Source organism: Pan paniscus, chromosome 10 (genome assembly GCF_029289425.2).
Source record: "Pan paniscus chromosome 10, NHGRI_mPanPan1-v2.0_pri, whole genome shotgun sequence".
NCBI classification, from domain to species: Eukaryota; Metazoa; Chordata; class Mammalia; order Primates; family Hominidae; genus Pan; species Pan paniscus.
In genome coordinates, this window is record NC_073259.2 from 14,606,886 (window position 1) to 14,626,207 (window position 19,322).

At 36.2% G+C, this 19,322-nt stretch overlaps 1 protein-coding gene across 1 annotated transcript in view; it reads right to left on the reverse strand.

Annotated features, from left to right (window-relative positions):
* LOC100979269 (alpha-2-macroglobulin) overlaps positions 1–19,322 on the reverse strand; it is a 48,627-nt gene that overhangs the window by 10,686 nt on the left and 18,619 nt on the right. Inside the window, exons 16-25 of the mRNA XM_003804533.5 lie at positions 17,598–17,759; positions 17,037–17,148; positions 15,073–15,187; positions 12,808–13,036; positions 11,962–12,088; positions 11,507–11,628; positions 10,804–10,855; positions 1,691–1,774; positions 1,236–1,412; positions 842–929 (exon numbers count right to left, since the gene is read on the reverse strand). Coding sequence (XP_003804581.3) covers positions 842–929; positions 1,236–1,412; positions 1,691–1,774; positions 10,804–10,855; positions 11,507–11,628; positions 11,962–12,088; positions 12,808–13,036; positions 15,073–15,187; positions 17,037–17,148; positions 17,598–17,759 — 1,268 coding nt within the window. The remainder of the gene's footprint in view (positions 1–841; positions 930–1,235; positions 1,413–1,690; positions 1,775–10,803; positions 10,856–11,506; positions 11,629–11,961; positions 12,089–12,807; positions 13,037–15,072; positions 15,188–17,036; positions 17,149–17,597; positions 17,760–19,322) is intronic.

The following is a 19,322-nucleotide window of genomic DNA, read 5'->3' on the forward strand; positions in this document are numbered from 1 at the left end:
GGTGTATATGTACCACATTTGCTTTATCCAGTCTGTCAGTGATGAGCATTTGGGTTAGTTCCATGACTTTGTTATTGTAAATAGTGCCACGATAAACATACGTGTGCATGTGTCATTATAGTAGAATGATTTATATTCCTTTGGGTATATACCCAGTAATGGGATTACTAGGTCAAATGGTATTTCTGGTTCTAGATCCTTGAAGAATCGCCATACTGTCTTCCACAATGGTTGAACAAATTTACATTCAAGTAATTTGAATGTACTTATTTTTGTTAGTTACTTGAGTAAGGCTTTAAATCTCTCTTATCTTTAGAGATTTCCTTCTGCAGATGACAGAATCTTCTCACATGCAGCTCTTACATGCAGTAAATTTTAATATTGCTTTACTTTAGGGATTTAAAAAATGTTTTATATTACTGTTTCCTTCTCAATTATTTCCTCTTATTAATGAATTCATTCCAAGTCAAGCTGAATGACTTAGAATGTGACAATATAAGCTGAAGTTAACATGGTTTATCTGGAAGTTGTATATGTTCACTGGCAATATCATTTTAAAACTCATGGTTATGGCAGCTACTTTAGAAAGAATAGCCATTTCAGAAAGAAAACCTTGGTACATTATTAATAGGATCAATTTTGGAAACAAGCCTAACATAACATGTATTTGGATATCAGGTTTTCTTCTGGTTACCTTGCTAATCTTAGTGGATTTATCTAGTATAACAAACCATCAGTCTGATAATACATATCTGATAGTGTTGCTGTGAATATAATTGAGGTAATACATGTAAAAGAGCTGGCACACAAAAAGAAGCTCAAAAAATTGTTCTTTCCTTACCAGGTGTTGCCCTGGTTCCTGCCATATCGCTCCCCAAAGGTGCTGTAGGAGCCATCGTAGTGTTTGTAGTTCAACTGTCTCTGGTAACCTGGGAAGGAAGATTAATGAAACAGCACAATGGATTAATGTGCATGCTGAGGGTGGAGAAATTACTAAAGTACCTTGGCTTCTCTTGTGACATTTCTTAAATTTTGTTGTCATAGATTAGGAGTTTCTGAGCCTTAAATATTTTATTGGAGGTTGGAAAGTGGATAGTTTCCTTGAAATTAACTATCATAGCAGCTATCATAGTGAGCTAAGCTAACGTATCATAATATTCATAAGTAACTGAAACCTACTGGGAAATCCAGTTGAAATAACATTCAAGTTTTCCCTTACTCAAGTAATCACTCACCAGTGTTGAGATAGCCAATGGCCTTGGACTTGATCTCTGGAGTAAGCTGCTGTGTTTCATTTAGATAATCCAGTACATAGATGTTAGGAGCAAAGAGGACCATATTCTGCTCTCCACAGCCATAGGGCATCTGGAGAAGATTTTGTGTGTTTTGCATGGCAGAGCCTAATATGTCTCCTAGAGAATGGGAGAGATGGGAAGTCATAAAGCTTGGAGATTATCATCTATCAAAGTCATTAAGCAGAAATAATTAGTTGAGCTTAGAAATTGAGAATTTTTAGGAAGGATGATTCTTCCAGGGATAGAAGTATGATTGAAAGCAATAAACAAGCCCAAAGAAGAAGAGAAGAAAGAAGTTAAAATTATAGTATTATTTTTAGTAAATATTTATGGGAAATAAAAATAGTATAATAGAAGCTGTTAATGCCCGGATCCACTAGGGGCTGGAGACTCACCCAAAACTGAGAGAGAAGCTCGGGCAGATTCTTCTACCACATTTGGTGGCAGTTTCAGGGATAATTCTTCAGAAACCTCACCACCTAGAGAAATAAGGAAATCAGACATATGAAAATTATTTCTGCATTATATCTTTCTAAACAGCTCTATGACCCAGAAGCTAGGACTATGCCTTATACCTAAACTCCTCCTGAAAAGTTGTCCGCCTTTAATACAACAGTAATATATAAATATCTTAAAAATGGGCTACTGGTTTCCTGTGATTTTCAGAATTTCTTCTTCAATGATCTTTTCAGTAATTTATGTAGAATTGCATGCCAAATAAGACAACAAATTGTAAGAGCCTGGTGATGTTGTGATTCAGTTGCTGTCATCTGATGGCTGACACAAGACGGTTATCACAAGGTGATCTATTTAGTTCCCACCGCCAACTTCCTTACTCAACAGTTGTATGGAGAAAACACCAACAACAAAGCCCTATAAGTATACATAAGTAAAATTACCCACAAAAGGTCCTGAATTCTATAATAATGCTATGTTCTTTCTTCAAATTTCAGATATAAAGATAGTATTTTTATGGGAAACCTAGAAAATTGAGGGTAAGGAAGTGAAGATGAACAGTATTTGATGCATTGAAAATAAAATAATTACTACTCATGAACATACATTTACTTCCATTTTAATCTTGGTAAATTATATGAAATGAAAATGAGAGAAGTATAGTATTTATTTTCATACTGAATCCCTTCCTCATAAAATTCATATTAAAATGTTTCTTAAAAAAAAAGCCATAAGCATAGTTAAAGGACAAATGGCTAAGCAAAATAAAATGCTTGACTCACTGAAAATAAAATAACTGCTACTGATGAACATACATTTACTACAATTTTAATATTGGTGAATTATATACAAATGAAAAATGTAGCAGTTATCTTCCCTTTCTCATAAAATTAACGTTAAAACTTTTGTAAAAAAACAGATGCCATAAACAAAGTTAAAAAAATGACCAAGTGAAAGAAAATATCTGCAACATATTCAACAGATAAAGAATTAGTGTCATACAACTGAGTCAGAAAAAAAACTACTCAAAAGACAAATGGCCAAAGATTATAAAGGCAATTAATAAACATGCAAAAAAAAGGTCATCCTTGTAATTAAGAAAATATAAATTAAAACAACAGCAAAATTTTTTTTTCTAAATTTTTGGCAAAAATTAAAATTAAAAACTTTGATGGTAACAGATGATGGCAAATATAACACTATGGAAATGTATTCTGGTGGAAGTATAAATGCATTTAGGTAATAAAGAGGAGGATTTTCTTTTTGTAGTTCTATTAAAATTCAGAATAAAGCAAGATGATGGACTAGAAAGTCTCAGGATCTTCCTCCCTCCACAGAAAGTCCAACTAGCTGCTATCCACAGATCAGAAAATCTATTTTGAAAACCCAAATACTTGGAAACAAGTCTAGGACACCTACATTGTTCACAGAACTGAGTGAAGACAAATTAGAAGGGTAGGAAGAATGGTCTCACTTTGACCATGTCATTGTTCCCACTCCTTTAGGTTAGCACAATGCCAGATAGAGAGGAGTTCCCTGGGGTCACAGTTTCTACAGGGGGGAAGAGAACCAGGGGTAGACATCAAGATTCTCAAGTATTCAAAGACACTTCTCAGGAAGCCCACTCTGGTCTCATTTCACCAGGAACACAGGAAGTAATGAGGTCAGGTAGAAACAAAGAAGGACAGAGCTCACAGTGACCAGCATGTGGATTTTGGTAGTGCTTCTGTGTTTCTGCCATCTATGGCACCCATTCAGAGATACCAGCCAACTGCACAGCCCATCTGCAAAACTGAGCTGGTCACTTTCAGAAGCATGTTGGGAAGTTCAACCTAGCTTGAGTTTCCAGATGGCCAGTCTGTAAGCCCAGCTTCAGAGGTTATGCCAGTGACCCCACCCAGGTAGCAGACACCACCTCTGTGTATTTCATAGAAGTGTAGGGGTTAAATATGCTTGACCTGGGAGTCTAAAGGGTAGCTCAACTCAGCCAAAACCTCACTCCATGGCTCCATTCACAAGGGTGGGGTAGCAATCCTCTATTATGCACATCTAAGAAGTATAGTATTTATTTCTGCCCATCCCAAGCAACAACTCTACCTAAACTCACAGCCCAGATTGTGACCTTGCCTAACTTCAGGTCCCAAATAGCAGAATCATCCAGCCAGGCAACACATCTTGTGACTGGCCTGACTAGAGGCCATTGCAGTACCCAGCCAGCAGTTCCACCAGATAGCAGAGACAAAACAGTGATCTTGCCAGAGAGCAAGGCCCAACCAGTGGCCCTACCAAACATAAGAGCAAAGGCAGTGGCCCAGCCAACTAGGGAACCCATGAAAAGCTCTGCCTGCTCAAGGTTGTCACCAACTGATCTTTCCAGAATTATAGGCTAGACTAAATAGCAAACCTTTATCCCTGCCAAAGAATACATATATAAACCAGAAGAAGTGGCTTTCTCCTCAAATGCACAAACAATGCAAGGACACAGGATTACGAAGAATCAAGGAATGATGACACCTCCAAAAGAAACTGACCAAGCTCAAAAAATTGACCTCATAGAAATAAAGATCTATGAAATCACTGACAAAGAATTCAGAATAATCCTCTTGAAGAAATTCAGTGAACTACAAGAATATATAAATACAAAATTAAATGAAATTTGCAAAACAATACACCAACAAAGTGAGAAGTTTGACATAGAAATAGAAACAATTGTGAATAGTGCCACAATAAACATATGTGTGCATGTGTCTTTATAGCAGCATGATTTATAATCCTTTGGGTATATACCCAGTAATGGGATGGCTGGGTCAAATGGTATTTCTAGTTCTAGATCCCTGAGGAATCGCCACATTGACTTCCACAGTGGTTGAACTAGTTTACAGTCCCACCAACAGTGTAAAAGTGTTCCTATTTCTCCACATCCTCTCCAGCACCTGTTGTTTCCTGGGACATGGATGAAGCTGGAAACCATCATTCTCAGCAAACTATCGCAAGGACAAAAAAACAAACACCGCATGTTCTCACTCATAGGTGGGAATTGAACAATGAGAACACTTGGACACAGGAAGGGGAACATCACACACCGGGGCCTATTGTGGGGTGACGGGAGGGGGGGAGGGATAGCATTAGGAGATATACCTAATGTAAATGATGAATTAATGGGTGCAGCACACCAACATGGCACATGTATACATATATAATAAACCTGCACGTTGTGCACATGTACCCTAGAACTTAAAGTATAAAAAAAAAAGAAATAGAAACAATTATCTGCAACTTAGCTAATATTGTAAAATAAAAAATAAATAGAAACAATCAAAAAGAAACCAAATAGAAATCCTGGAAATAAAGAATACAATGACTAAAATTAAAAATTCAAAGTAAGCTCAACAGCAGACTTGATCAAGCAGAGGAATCAGTGAGCTCAAAGATAGAGTATTCGGAATTATCCAGGCAGAAGAGCAGAAAGACAAAAGAATGAAGAAAGCCTATGAAAATTATGGGACATCATCATGAAATCAAACCTTTGCATTAAAGAAAGTCCAGAAGAAGAAGAAAGAGACTATAAAAAGCACATTTAAAGCAATAATGAAAAAAGAGTATAGAATCAGAAAAAAAAAAAAAAGCAATAATGGCTGAAAACTTCCCTAATTAGAGGATAGATGCTAGCATCCAAGCACAGGAGGCACAGAGGTCTCCAGTGAAATTCAAATGAAAGAACTGCTCACTAAGGCACAATAATTAAACTATCAAAAATCAAAGACAAAGAAAAAATTCTGAAAGCAGAAGGTGATAAAGAAACATATCACATACAACGGAATTCCAATACAACTATCCATGGATTTTTAGCAGGAACCCTGCAGGCTGAGGGAGAGTGGAATAATATATTCAAAGTACTGAAGGAAAACAAAAATAAAAACAACGTGGAATCAAGAATTCTTCATCCAGCAAAGCTGTCTTTCAGAAATGAGAGAGAAATAAAACATTCCTAGACAAACTAAAAGTTAAGGGAGTCATCAACATTAGGCCTGCCTTCAGGAATTACTGAAGGGAGTTCTTTAAGCTGAAACAAAAGGCCCCTAATTAATAATACAAAAACACAAAAGCACAAAATTTAATGGTATAAGTAATATAGAGCCATATTCAAAATACTCTATGACTGTAATGATGGTATTTAAAGCAATTTTATCTCTAGTACAAGGGTTAAAAGACAAAATATTAATAACAAGCATAGCTAAAAATAAATTGTCAATAAATACACGTTACAAAATATGTAAATTCTGACATCAACGACATAAAATGTGTGTGGGGGAGTGAAAGAATGCAAAGTTAAGTTGTTATCAGCTTGAAATTGACTGTAAACCTCATAGTAACAGCAAGACAAAAATCTTTAATAGAAGTACAGAACAAAAATTTTAAAAGATTCAAATCATACCACTACAGAACATCAGACCACAAAGGAAGACAGCAAAAGAGGAACAAAGAAGCAAAACAACCAGAAAACAACAAAATGGTAGTACCAAGTCATTTTTAAATTAATAATTACCTTGAATGCGAATGGACTAAATTCCCCATTTAAAAGACATAAAGTGACTAAATGGATTTAAAAAAACAGGACCGAAACATATGCTAATTACAAGAGACTCACCTAATTTTTAAGGACACACATAGACTGAAAGTGAAGAGAAGGAAAAAGATGTTCTAGGTAAATTGGGACTAAAAGAGAGCAGGGGTAGCTATACTTATATTCAACAAAACAGACTTAAAGTCAAAAACTGTACAAAGAGACAAAGGAGAACATTATATAATGATAAAAGGGTCAATTCATCAAAAGGATATAACAATTGTAAATCTATACATATCCAACATTGGAGCACCTAAATATATAAAACAAATATTAAAGGTTGAAGGGAGAGATATGTTGCAATGCAGTAATATCAGGGAATTTCAACATCTCACTTTAAAAAATGGATAGATTATCCAGAAAGAAAATTAGTAAGAAAACGTTGAACTTGACCAACACTTTAGATCAAATAGACCTAATGGATACATACAGAACATTTCATCTCAAGCACACAAGAAACATTCTCCAAGATAGATCATATCTTAGCCCACAAAATAAGTCTTAGCAAATTTAAGAAGACTGAAATCGTTTCATCATATCAAGTATCTTTTCTGACCACAATACTATGAAAACTAGAAATGAGTAACAGGAGGAATTAGAAAATATTCACAAATATATGAAAATTAAATGACATGCTCCTGAACAGCCAATGGGTCAATAAAGAAATTTAAAAGGAAATTCAAAAATATCTTAAGACAAATGAACATGGAAATGGAGCATAACAAAACATAGCATAAAGTAAAAGCAATTCTAAGAGGAAAGCTTATAACAATAAACACCAAAAAAGAAGAAAATTTTCCAATAAAGATACTAATGATATTCCTCAGAGAAATAGGAAAAGAAGAACAAACTAAGCTCAAAATTGGCAGAAGAAAGGAAAATAATAAAGATTAGAGCAGAAATAAATCAAATAGAGACTAGAAAAAGAATACAAAAGATCAATGAAACTGAATTGTTTTTTTAAAAAGACAGACAAAAACTTTTAGCTAGGTTAGCTAAGAAAAAAGAGGGAGGCCTTAAATATATAAAATCAGAAATGAAAGAGAAATTATGGCTGATACCACAGAAATACAAAGGATCATAAGAGACTATTATGCATAAGTATACACCAATAAATTGGATGATCTAGAAGAAATGAATGCATTCCTAGACATATATGTACTACCAAGACTGAATCATGAAGAAATAGAAAATCTGAACTGACAAATAATGAGTAAGGAGATTGAATCAGTAATAAAAAGTTTTCCATTAAAGAAAAGCCTAATAACTGTTGGCTTCACTGCTAGGTTCTACTTACCATTTAAAAAGAATGAATACCAATCCTTCTCAAACTCTGCCAAAAGCTGGAAGAGGAAGGAATACTTTCAAGCTCATTTTATGAGGCAAGCATTACCCTGATACCAATGTCATAAAAAGACATTACAAAAAAGAATTACAGGCCATATTCTTGATGAATATAGATGCAAAAATCCTCAATAAAATACTAGCATAGCAGCTAAGCATGGTGGCATACACCTGTGGGTGGCTGAGTTGGTAGGATTGCTTGAACTCAGGAGTTCAAGTCCAGCCTGGGGAACACAGCAAAAGCTCATCACTTAAAAAACTAAACCAACCAACCAACCACATGAAATAAACTAGCAGACTAAATCCAACAATACATTAAAAGGATCATCTACCTAGTCAAGTGGGATTTATCCCTGAGATGCAAAAATTGTTCAACATATGCATATCAATAAATGTGATACATCACATTTACAGAATGAAAGGTAAAAACCATACCATCATCTTGTTAGATGGAGAAAAAGTATTTGACAAAATTCAATGCTCTTTTATGATAAAACGCTCACCAAATTAGATATACAAGCAATGTTCCTCAACACAATAAAGGGCATGTATGATAAACCTATAGCTTACATATTTAACAGTGGAAAATTGAAAGACTTTCCTTTAAGATCTGGAACAAGATAAGGATACCCACTGTCACCATTTATTTTCAAAGTAGCACTGGAAGTAGCAGCAAGAGCAATCAAACATGAAAAAGAAATGAAAAATATCCAAATTGACAAGGAAGAAGTAAAATTTTCACTGTTGGTGATGACATTATCTTATATATTGGAAGCTCAAAAGACTTCACCAAAGGGCTGCAAGAACTTATAAATGAATGCAATAAAGTTGCAAGATACAAAATTAACACATAAAAATCAGTAGTATTTTCTGTACACTAACAATGAATGATTGAAAAAGAAATAAAAACAATCCCATTTACAATAGCTATAAACAATATGTAGAAATAAATCTAATCAAGGCGGTGAAATGTACACTGAAAATTATAAAACACTGATGAAAGAAATCAAAGAGAACACAAATAAATGAAAAAAACATACAATGTTCATGGATTGGAAGAATTAATACTGTTAAAATGTCCACACTACCCAAAGCAATCTACATATTCAATGTAATCCCTATCAAATTACTGATGTCTAGTTATGGAATCATAAGTGTCATCAACAGATGAACAGATAAAGAAAATTTGGTATATACACATAGAATTCCATTCCATTTTAAAAAACAAGAACATTCTGCTATTTAGAGCAGCATGATTAAATCTGGAGGAGATTATGTTAAGTGAAATAAGCCAGGTATAGGAAAACAAATATTGCATGTTCTCATTTGTATGTGGAAGCTAAAACATTCAAATTCACAGGAGCAGAGAGTAGAATGGTGGTTATGGAGGATGAAGCTGGAGTAAAAGGAAGGTGGTGTTCAAGGGACACAAAGTCTCAGACAGAAGGAATACATTTTTTTCTTTTTGGGATCTATTGCACAGCATGGTGAATATAGTTAATAATAGTGTATTGTATGTTTCAAACTTGCTTAGAGAATTTCAAATGTTCCCACCACAAAACATAAGTATTTCAGGTTAGCTTGATATAATTATTTCACATTTTATTCATAAATCATAACATCATTTTGTATGCTGTATATATATACAATTATAAATGGTCAGTTGACAATGTAATTAAAGAACAACAACAACCAACCAAACAAAACTATGCATATCTATGCATATGCTCTCTGACTCAGGAATTTAACATTTTGGATCTACCCTAGCTGTACTCGCATATGTTCATTAAGAGGCTCTTATTATAATTAACTAACTAATTTTTTAAAGCTAGTGAATAGTTGAAAAAACCAATATAGGAAGACTAAAACACTAAGCAGAATTGTGATGTATTTATATTATAGGATTAAAAGCAATTCCAAGGAAAGACCTAGATCTACAATTTAACATAGATAAATCTCCAAGACAGGATGCTGAGTGAAAAACAAACAGTGATTTATAGAATGAAACTTATACAGTTTATTATATGTAAATCACACATCCACAAACATATACATCTACACACATTATTTCTAAAGATAAATGGATGACAAAGTACTGAAAAATGTTCAGGGGGGTGACATTAACCTTTAATGTGATGTTCTGTTTTGTTTTTTTAAAGAAGAATATATTTTTGTAAAATTAGGTAGGCACATTTGATTATGTTGGTAATCAAAATGAAATTTAGTAAAACTATTTGATGATGAGCCCTTACACCTAAGAGATACATCAAAATGAGTAACTCAGAAACAGAGAAGTCATGATAAAAGGATTGAATGATAGGTACTCAGTTCACTTAAATGTAGAAATAAGGCTAAATGACAAGGAAGTTATGTTTTTAGGGTACATTTTATGTGTTACATCTTGGCAACAGATGAATAGATAAAGTATTTAGTATGAAAAACATACTAAATTTGTAGGTAGTCAGAGAAAGGCAATGAACCTATGTATGATGTTGATTCAATGTTGGTTTGGGGTGAGAATGCATTGTGCTGATAAATTTCTTAGTGTATTAAATTTTTCTTGTAAGTTTCTTCAGTTCCTTCTCAAATGATTGATAGGGCATTAGGTACGGGATAGGCATCAGATATTAATATGACAATAATGGTAAAGGCCATGACAACTTTTCCTTTGGGAAATAGCAATCCCGTTATCAAATACTGTTGGCTATGGAAAACTCAGTGTTAGAATGCCCTAAATTCAGCCGTCCATAGTTTGCAGTATTAATTATTTAAGGAAACATCCCTTTTGGTAATATTAATTTTGATTCTACCCACTTTCTACCTATGCCCATACCATACACTGGTCAGAAAGTCATTTGGTGTTTGCACAGGTGCTGCAAAAGATCAAGACTCAGAATGCAGGCCTAGGGATATTCTGATCAAATTACTTGACCTTCCTAAGAACTATTTTCCACATTTGTCAAATGCATTGATGGTGTTTCAGGTCTTAGATCACAGAGAAAGTGTAGGAATAATATATAAATGTTCTTTGAACTTTAAATGTTAGACTTTAATGTTTTTTAAATTATGATGGTTGACTCTTACCTGATGGACAAAGTAGGGAGTTGAATGTTGTTTCCTTCTCTAGTCCTTCAGGCTTTAGGTAAAAGAAAGAAAAGCTAGTGAGAATGGACTGACCTTCAGAACATGTGTGTTAATGGAGGGACCACAGATATTTGGATAGTGAAGAGAAGGATTTGAACTGTATTATCTAAGAAAATTCTGTACATATAAGCAATATATGTAGGAGGTAGTTCGATGCATGAACAAATGAAGGAAAAATTCAGAAAGTAAATCAAAGGGAGGCTGAGCATGGTGGCTCACACCTATAATCCCAGCACTTTGGGAAGCTGAGGTGGGCAGATCACTTGAGGCCAGGAGTTCGAGACCAGCCTGGCCAACGTGGTGAAATCCTGTCTCTATTAAAAATACAAAAACTAGCTGGGCGTGGTGGTGCACACTTGTAATCCCAGCTACTCAGGAGGCTGAGGCACGAGAATTGCTTGAACCCAGGAGGCGGAGGTTGCAGTGAGCAGAGATCCTGCCACTGCACTCCAGCCTGGATGACAGAGCAAGACTCTGCCTCAAAAACAAAAACAAAAACAAAAACCCCCAACAAAACAGAAAGTAAATCAAGAGAGAGATAGGACAGAGAGATAGATGAGAATAATATTATAAAATATCCATATATTATTATATTACCCACATATATATTATTGTGGACTATATATTATTTAGGTTTACTTACTTCAACCAACAGAGGCTTGATGACTGTGTCTTTCTTTCCGTGTTCAGGAACTGAAGGCACCTCAGTCCCACACAGCTCTTGAGACTCTAGTGCCTCTGCGCTCACAGTGAAATTCACATTTCCTGAAAAAAAAGGCCAGTAGAAATGAATAGCATCTTCCCCTTCCTCCATGCCTCCAAACTCAAGATTTAGAAATGTTCAATGCTCTGTAAACTTTTGTTTTATTAAAACACAGAAGCAGGAACGGAAACATGCAAATGAGAGGTGAATGATACTGAGAATTCAAGGTGGAGATGTTGAGGATATCCTTGTAGGCATCTTAGAATAAAAGACAAAAGGAAAAAAATCGCAGCATCTAGTGGTCTTTTCCTGAAGGAAGTAGCACTCAATATAAGGTTCCCACTGCCATATACAATCTTTGAGTAGAGAATTATCTCTGGGAGTTTTTTGCTCACCTAATGACTTTGGGGTTATTGCCCAGGACACAGTTTGCCGCCCGTTTGCACAGATGCAGTGAGGCGCTTGTTCCTTCTCCACTGGGACAGCTAGGAAGGCAGGAGAGGCTTCCAGCTGCACACTGACCTGAAACCACGCATAAGAAAGGGAGTAGAGGGGGAAGGAGAACAGAGGGAGAATGGGTTTGAAGTAAAGCATCTTGAGGAATTGGTTAGATTTCAGGTTGCCTCACATTAAAGATGATATAAATGAAGATCAAGTACCTGAAATATATTTAAGTGGATCTTAATGTATCAGATTTACACAGGTAAATCTGAGTTATTTTGGAAGCAACCTGCTCTTTCACATGATGGGACCAGAGGAAGGGAAAGGTAATGATGGCATGCTGCTCTACCTCTTTGGTCTGGAACTTTCACCATTCCCCCGGTATCTCCCGGCAGAGGATACAAGACTTATAAACAGTTATGGTTTCAGCAAAGGTAAGATGCTCACAAACGACTTTTAAAATTAGGTTTAATATAATGAATGAGCTACGAAAAGTTAAATATATGAGATCGTAGAGGTTGAAACCTTGTAGAATCTGTCATGAGAATAGAGTACTGCCTTTTGTCACCCCTGTCAGAATTCTTCATACCACACAAATACTAACTTTGAAGGGTTATAAGGGCTAGAAACTTGCTTTATGGTGCAATTTGGTATTTGGAGATCTCAAAACCTGTAACTTATATAATCATGAATATCTAGTAAGCATATTTTGCATACAAGAGTTTGCAGTATTCCTAGGAATGCAACTTTTAATTTACTTGATGGCTACCTTGTATTTAATTTAGGAAAGAGATCCTTACCCAGATGCATTTGGGAAGGTAGTTTAGGACTGTGGCCTTGAGTGTGAAGGCCTCTCCACGAATCACAGAGTAAGGCATTGTGAGCTCCACAAAGAAGGGCTGGAAGGCTCGGAGAGAGGCAGTGGAAGAGATACCAAGTCCAGCATCTTCAGACAGGCAGAAGGCCCCTGCCTTCCACTCAGTGATGGTGTCAGGGACTGTTACTCCTACCTCAGCCACACCTGATGAGCTGGGGAGGAGGGCAAGTGAAGAACAGAAAGTAAGCAGTTAAATACATCCTTTCTAGGGAGAGAATCCCTAGGAATGATTCTACTGCCATGACTTAAAAACACTCAATAGAAATACCAATAATGGAGAGTATAATCAAGGATTGAGATGGGAATATAAGTCCTTTTCTTCCAACTGTTTTTAATTGTAGTATATCAGAATTGTAGCATAATCTTTTACAGACAATATAGTTATAAATTTAATATGCAGTTTGAGATTGTTCTTAAGTTCTCTTCTCTAAAATGCTATTTCACTGAGGGCTGCTTTATAATTTTAAATTCTACTACTATTATGTATAGTGGGCCTGACTGAATCTGTGTTTAACTCAGGATTGCTAACCAGTGAGGGATCTCTTACAGGCAATCTGTGCAGTCCTTGGTTGTATTAGGTCATTATGCCCATTTTCTGGAAAATCTTAGAATTAAATTTGCACAAAATTTTTTTAGCTCTGATGCAATTAGATTAGTAAGACTTCTTAGCTGATGTATTTATGTTAAACATCTCCTGAAATTAGCAATGCGTTTGAAAGAAGTACTTCAGTACTGAAAAATTAGCTAACAGCTCCCAGTTTCTCCCTGGAAGGGCTTCGTCTACCCACTTTATCAGTTGCTGACTGAGTGTTGGGCTTCTAACTAGCCTGCACTGGGAAGCAGAAGGGGCAGGGAAACGACAGACTTACAGGAAGGCTGAAAAGCAGTAAGGGCACTTCCCATGCCTCCTTCCCCTGGCTCGCCCCACGGATAAAACCAGGTCTGAACATAACCCTGGGAATAATTTGTCTATGCATCAAGCACCCCAATGTTTACAGCTCCTACCTAAGGGTCTGGCTCCTAAATCACCTAGCTCCAGGAGTAGATGGAGCTCTCAATCAGGAGTCTCCCTAGACCACAGTGAACACAGAGGTGGTTTTAAATAGGCCTTTGAGCAATGCCAGTGGCTACCCGCCCCCACCACCCCTTGGCTCAATACAGAGAGAACAGGCAAAATCTCCCATTTCTGGCTGTCTCCTAAGGGTTGGGCTTCTAAACAGCCTGCATCTGGGAGTGAAAGGGAGAAGTAAACAAGACTCCAGGAGCCTGAAAGGGAGTATATGGCCATTCCGGCTCTTTCTCTCCACCTGCCCCACTGGCTTGTTTCAGGGATAAAACTCTGTTTCCAGTGTCTCTCTGGAAGGAGTTTGTTCACTCCCCTTGGTGCAAATGTACATTGCCACAGCCATTATGGAAAACAGTATGGAGATACCTCAAAAATTTTAAAATGGAAACTACCATATGTCCCAGAAATCCCTCTTCTGGGTATACTCCCAAAGGAAATGAAATAAGCACCTTGTAGAGATATATGTGTTTTGGTGTTCATTACAGCATTATTCACAGTTGCCAAGATATAAAAACAACCTAAGTGTCTGGGTGAATGGATAAATAAATTGTGGCTATGCATAATGGAATATTATTCAGCCTTAAGTGGAAGAAGATCCTGCCATTTGTGACAACATGGATGAACCTGGGGGAGATTATGCTAAGTGAAATAAGCCAGACACAGGACAAGTACTGCGTGATCTTACTTGTATGTGGATGCTAAAAGAAGTTGAATACATAGGAACAGAGAGTAGAACGGTGGTTGGGGTTGCAGGGATGGGAAGAAGCAGGTCAAAGGGTACAAAGTTGAAGTTATGTAGGATGAATAAATTTAGAAATCTAAAGTATAGCATGAGGACTGTAGTTGATAATACTGTGTTGGATACTGAAACTTGGCTAAGAGGATAGATTTTAGGTGTGCTTGCCATGCACACAAAAATAGGTAACAATGTGAGCTAATGGATGTGTTAATTTGCTTGACTGTAGTAATCATTTCACTATGTATATGTGTATATATATATATCAAAACATCATGTTGTACATCATAAACATATAAAACAATAAAAACAGAAAAACTAGCAAAGAGTTGAAAATAGTCAGGGACCTCTATTGTTGCATATTGCATATGCAGGAAGTTACTTACTTTACCACCACCAAATCCCAGATCCATGTCTCAGGGAAGTACTTTCGTACGGTCTCCGTGTGAGGCTCTTCAACATGCACCAGGCGTGCATGGCCTCTTCCCATTACATCTGACTCTATGGTGAGTGACGAAGAAGACATTACAATAAACATACAGATAAAGCTTATGAGAGAATGTAATAGTTGCCACCAAAAAAAAAACAAAAAACAAATCGTCTGATGAAATAGAGAGGAAGGAGGAGAGGGCGCTTGGGTCATCAAGGAAAGCTTCTTTGAGGAGGAAATATGTTGGATGACTTAACAGGCTAGGAGAGGCCGGGCGCGGTGGCTCATGCCTGTAATCCCAGCACTTTGAGAGGCCGAGGCGGGTGGATCACGAGGTCAGGAGATCAAGACCATCCTGGCTAACACGATGAAACCCCGTCTCTACTAAAAATACAAAAAAAATTAGCCGGGCATGGTGGCGGGCGCCTGCAGTCCCAGCTACTTGGGAGGCTGACGCAGGAGAATGGCGTGAACCCGGGAGGCAGAGCTTATAGTAAGCCGAGACGGCGCCACTGCACTCCAGCCTGGGCGACCTGGGCGACAGAGTGAGACTTCGTCTCAAACAAACAAACAAACAAACAACAAAAAAACAAGAATAAGCTAGGAGTGAGCTGGGGGAGGAGGATCATAAGCAGAGGCTATAGAGACTTTGGCAGACAGAGGCTTGGATTGTCTGTGGGGCACAAGGACTCTGTGGAGTCCAATGTGGCTGCTGCCGCTGTGCTAAGTGGAGAGTGTTATGACACAAGGCCGTGAAGAGGGCAGGAATCCAAGTTTCCATTGGTGTGCTCCTCTGCAGGAGCAAGGAAAAACTGACACACATGTTATGACAGTGGCTTTGAGAAACAGTTTACAGGAGGGAAAAGTTCAATAATAATAAAGACTTTTTATTCTCTATCGTGTCAGAAGATTACAGTTAGTTTCCTTCACTCTATTCACCTTCTATTAAGGGTGTGCTGGTCAATATTTCACAACCAGCTCTCTGGAAAAAAAATTGTGCATATATATACATATGTACCTATATATGCATAAATTTACTATATATCTTACTGATAAAGGATTATACAATATAATTTATAAATAATAAAATATGCCATAGACTTCATAGTGAATTCCATAGAGCCAACTGATTCTCCCTAAATGCTTTCCTTGATTTTTGACACTCTTTTCTTTGTACTCAACTTATCCTCAATCATGATTTGACAATATGGGACTATAAATAAATGCTTGATTACTATTCAGTTCATCAAAGAAGTAGCTCATGTCATTGATGAATGTGTGTGGCTCCAACATAAATATTGGCTGATGTTTTGGGGAAGCTGAACAGCTTTTTTTTTTTTTAATTTCTTTTTTTTTTTTATTATACTTTAAGTTTTAGGGTACATGTGCACATTGTGCAGGTTAGTTACATATGTATACATGTGCCGTGCTGGTGCGCTGCACCCACTAACTCGTCATCTAGCATTAGGTATATCTCCCAATGCTATCCCTCCCCCCTCCCCCCACCCCACAACAGTCCCCAGAGTGTGATATTCCCCTTCCTGTGTCCATGTGATCTCTTTGTTCAATTCCCACCTATGAGTGAGAATATGCGGTGTTTGGTTTTTTGTTCTTGCGATAGTTTACTGCTGAACAGCTTTTTTACCTGACTGATGGAGAATGTAGTGTTGTGTGAACATTTCTATTTCTGTTTACACTAATCCTACGCTTGGAAACTTTCTCTTTCCTTTCAGCCTAACACATGTATCTCCATTTACTAGAATTTGAGTTTATATTACTATATGACCTTGAGCAATAACCTTAATATGTATGACTCACATGTCCTTTTTTTAAATTAATTTTTGTCACATTGTATCTTTTAAAAAATTTAAAATTTGGCGAATATATTAGGCAATATATATTTATTAATTTTTTGTTTACCATAAAAACCTACACGTAGACCTTCAGGTCCATGCATTTCATACTGTTGAAGCTGTGGACACATTTTGGGTTTACGAATCTTTGAGTTGGTGAATGCCTTTAAGCCCATGTCCTGCAAAGAAAATTATCATCTAATCAGTAAATATATATTATAAAATATACATAGGTAGCTACTTCTTTTCATTGAATTTGACAAGCAATCCAGTTAACTTAAACTTTTAACATTCACATCTGTAGAAGGGATATTTATAAACTTAAGGATGTAATTTTATTCTTTTCATTAAACTCTTCCAACAGTAATTATTTTGTATATGTGATTTTAATAAACATCACAGAGCAATTAATTCCTGTGAAAAAAGAAAACTTGAATAATACTCCAAAAAGTTCCAGCTTAGTTCAGCAGCTTTTCGCAGATCTGCTGCTATTAGTAGAGAGGCCACTTACCTCTTTATATCCCATTACCCTCAACTAGGACATGAAGGCATTCAAATACAGACTCTTTTCCATGTGTAATATTTTAAGAACCTTAAGATCAGACCGTCTGCAACATAAGGAGTTTACCTCTAGGAAGCTGTACATATCCTTTTCATTTGTACTTGATACTGGAGTATATGTGATTCCATTAATATAGACATTATGACGATTGATGCAGTCTTCATCGTCCTGGTCATTCAAAGGCCCAGGGAAGCCAGTGAGGTCCTTTTCTGGTAGCAGGTTGTAAACCTGTACAAATACGAAAGACAAAAAGGCAAACTTATTTGTGACATTTTTTAAGTTCAAGGAGAAAAGAACAGGAATAATGAACATCCATCTTTCTTTGAGCGCTCTCATTGCTTTGATGATTTATAGAGGGTATGGATCATTTTCTTGACACAGTGTTTTCATTTTGAAGATGTTTAACAATTTTCGGAAAAACCAAACACTCCATCTAAGTACTCATCTAAGTACTAAGTACCACTTCGTTACACAGTTCAGAGGCCACCACTAGACTCAACACTGGAATGAAATAAAACTTTATTAATTGAAAAATCGAGGTCTGTTGTATTTGTGACACTGCACAAAGCTTTGAGATGATAGAAGGAAATGATAGTTTTGTGCTTGTGGTGAGCAACTGACTCAGTATATAACAAAGTTAATGGGTGCATGTTCTAAACAGGCACACAAATAGGAATATCCTCTCTCCACAGGACACGATGGCATTTTCTTAGGTATTATTAGTGGAAACAAAATGCTCCAGATCTTCATATAATACATACAACTCTAACCGTAAAATTCTAGGCATGATGCTTTCAAGTCCATTTGAAGGTGAGAAGTAAGACAGACATAAAAATTGTGATAGTTACATTGCATTATATTCGTAGGAGTTTAAAACTGATTGACAAGAACAGATGAGCAAAGTGAGTGGTGTGATGAAATTAGACACTTTCTCAAAGTATCTTAACATTTCTCATTTCCTCTCCCTGCTTTTATTGTGGCATATTGCATAATTATTATCTGTCTCATCTATGGGACAGACAATGTAAGTTCCATGAGACATAAATTTTTATCTTTCCAGTAGCTCACTGCTTGATCTCTACTAGCACTTAGTATAATACCTAGAACACAGTGGGCATTAAATAAATGTGTTGAATGAATGACCTACACTAGTAGCAGCAAAGTGTTTCATTGGTAAGACACTAATCAAAGGTTGAGAAGAGTTGGTGTTTTAACTCAGGTCTACTACTAAATCCCTGAAAGCTTCTGCTTTATTATTAATAAATAGGACTGTCTGCCTTATCTACCCATCAGGGTTGTTATAATTTGAAAAATTCTTTGAGAATTATAAAATTATCTTATAAAAGTATAAAACACGTATATTATTTTCCCACATATCCTCTTGAGATCCTACTGTTGAAATGTACTTGATGCTTCCTTTAGAAGTATTCCAATATTTTCAGTTAAAATCCCATTAGAAGGACAAACAAGTAAGAAATATTTTTTTATAAGTTTCTATTTCAGGAAAATAAAACTATAAATTTCTCTTTGTTAAATTATGGTAGTAGAAAAAGCTTCAGTACGAGGTTATTACAATTGGTCTCATATTAAAAATTTGAAGATGTGAGCAAACTACTATTAGTACATGCTATTAACTAGTTTTTGTTGTTCCAATTCAGCATATCCTTTTGGTATTTCTTCTATTAGCTCCATATTTTCAAAGAGTTCAGTCATCAATGTCAATTATATAGTAGTTCATTTTCCCTAAGTTTTGTTCCTCAGAGATAATACATATGTTCCCTCAGAAATTAT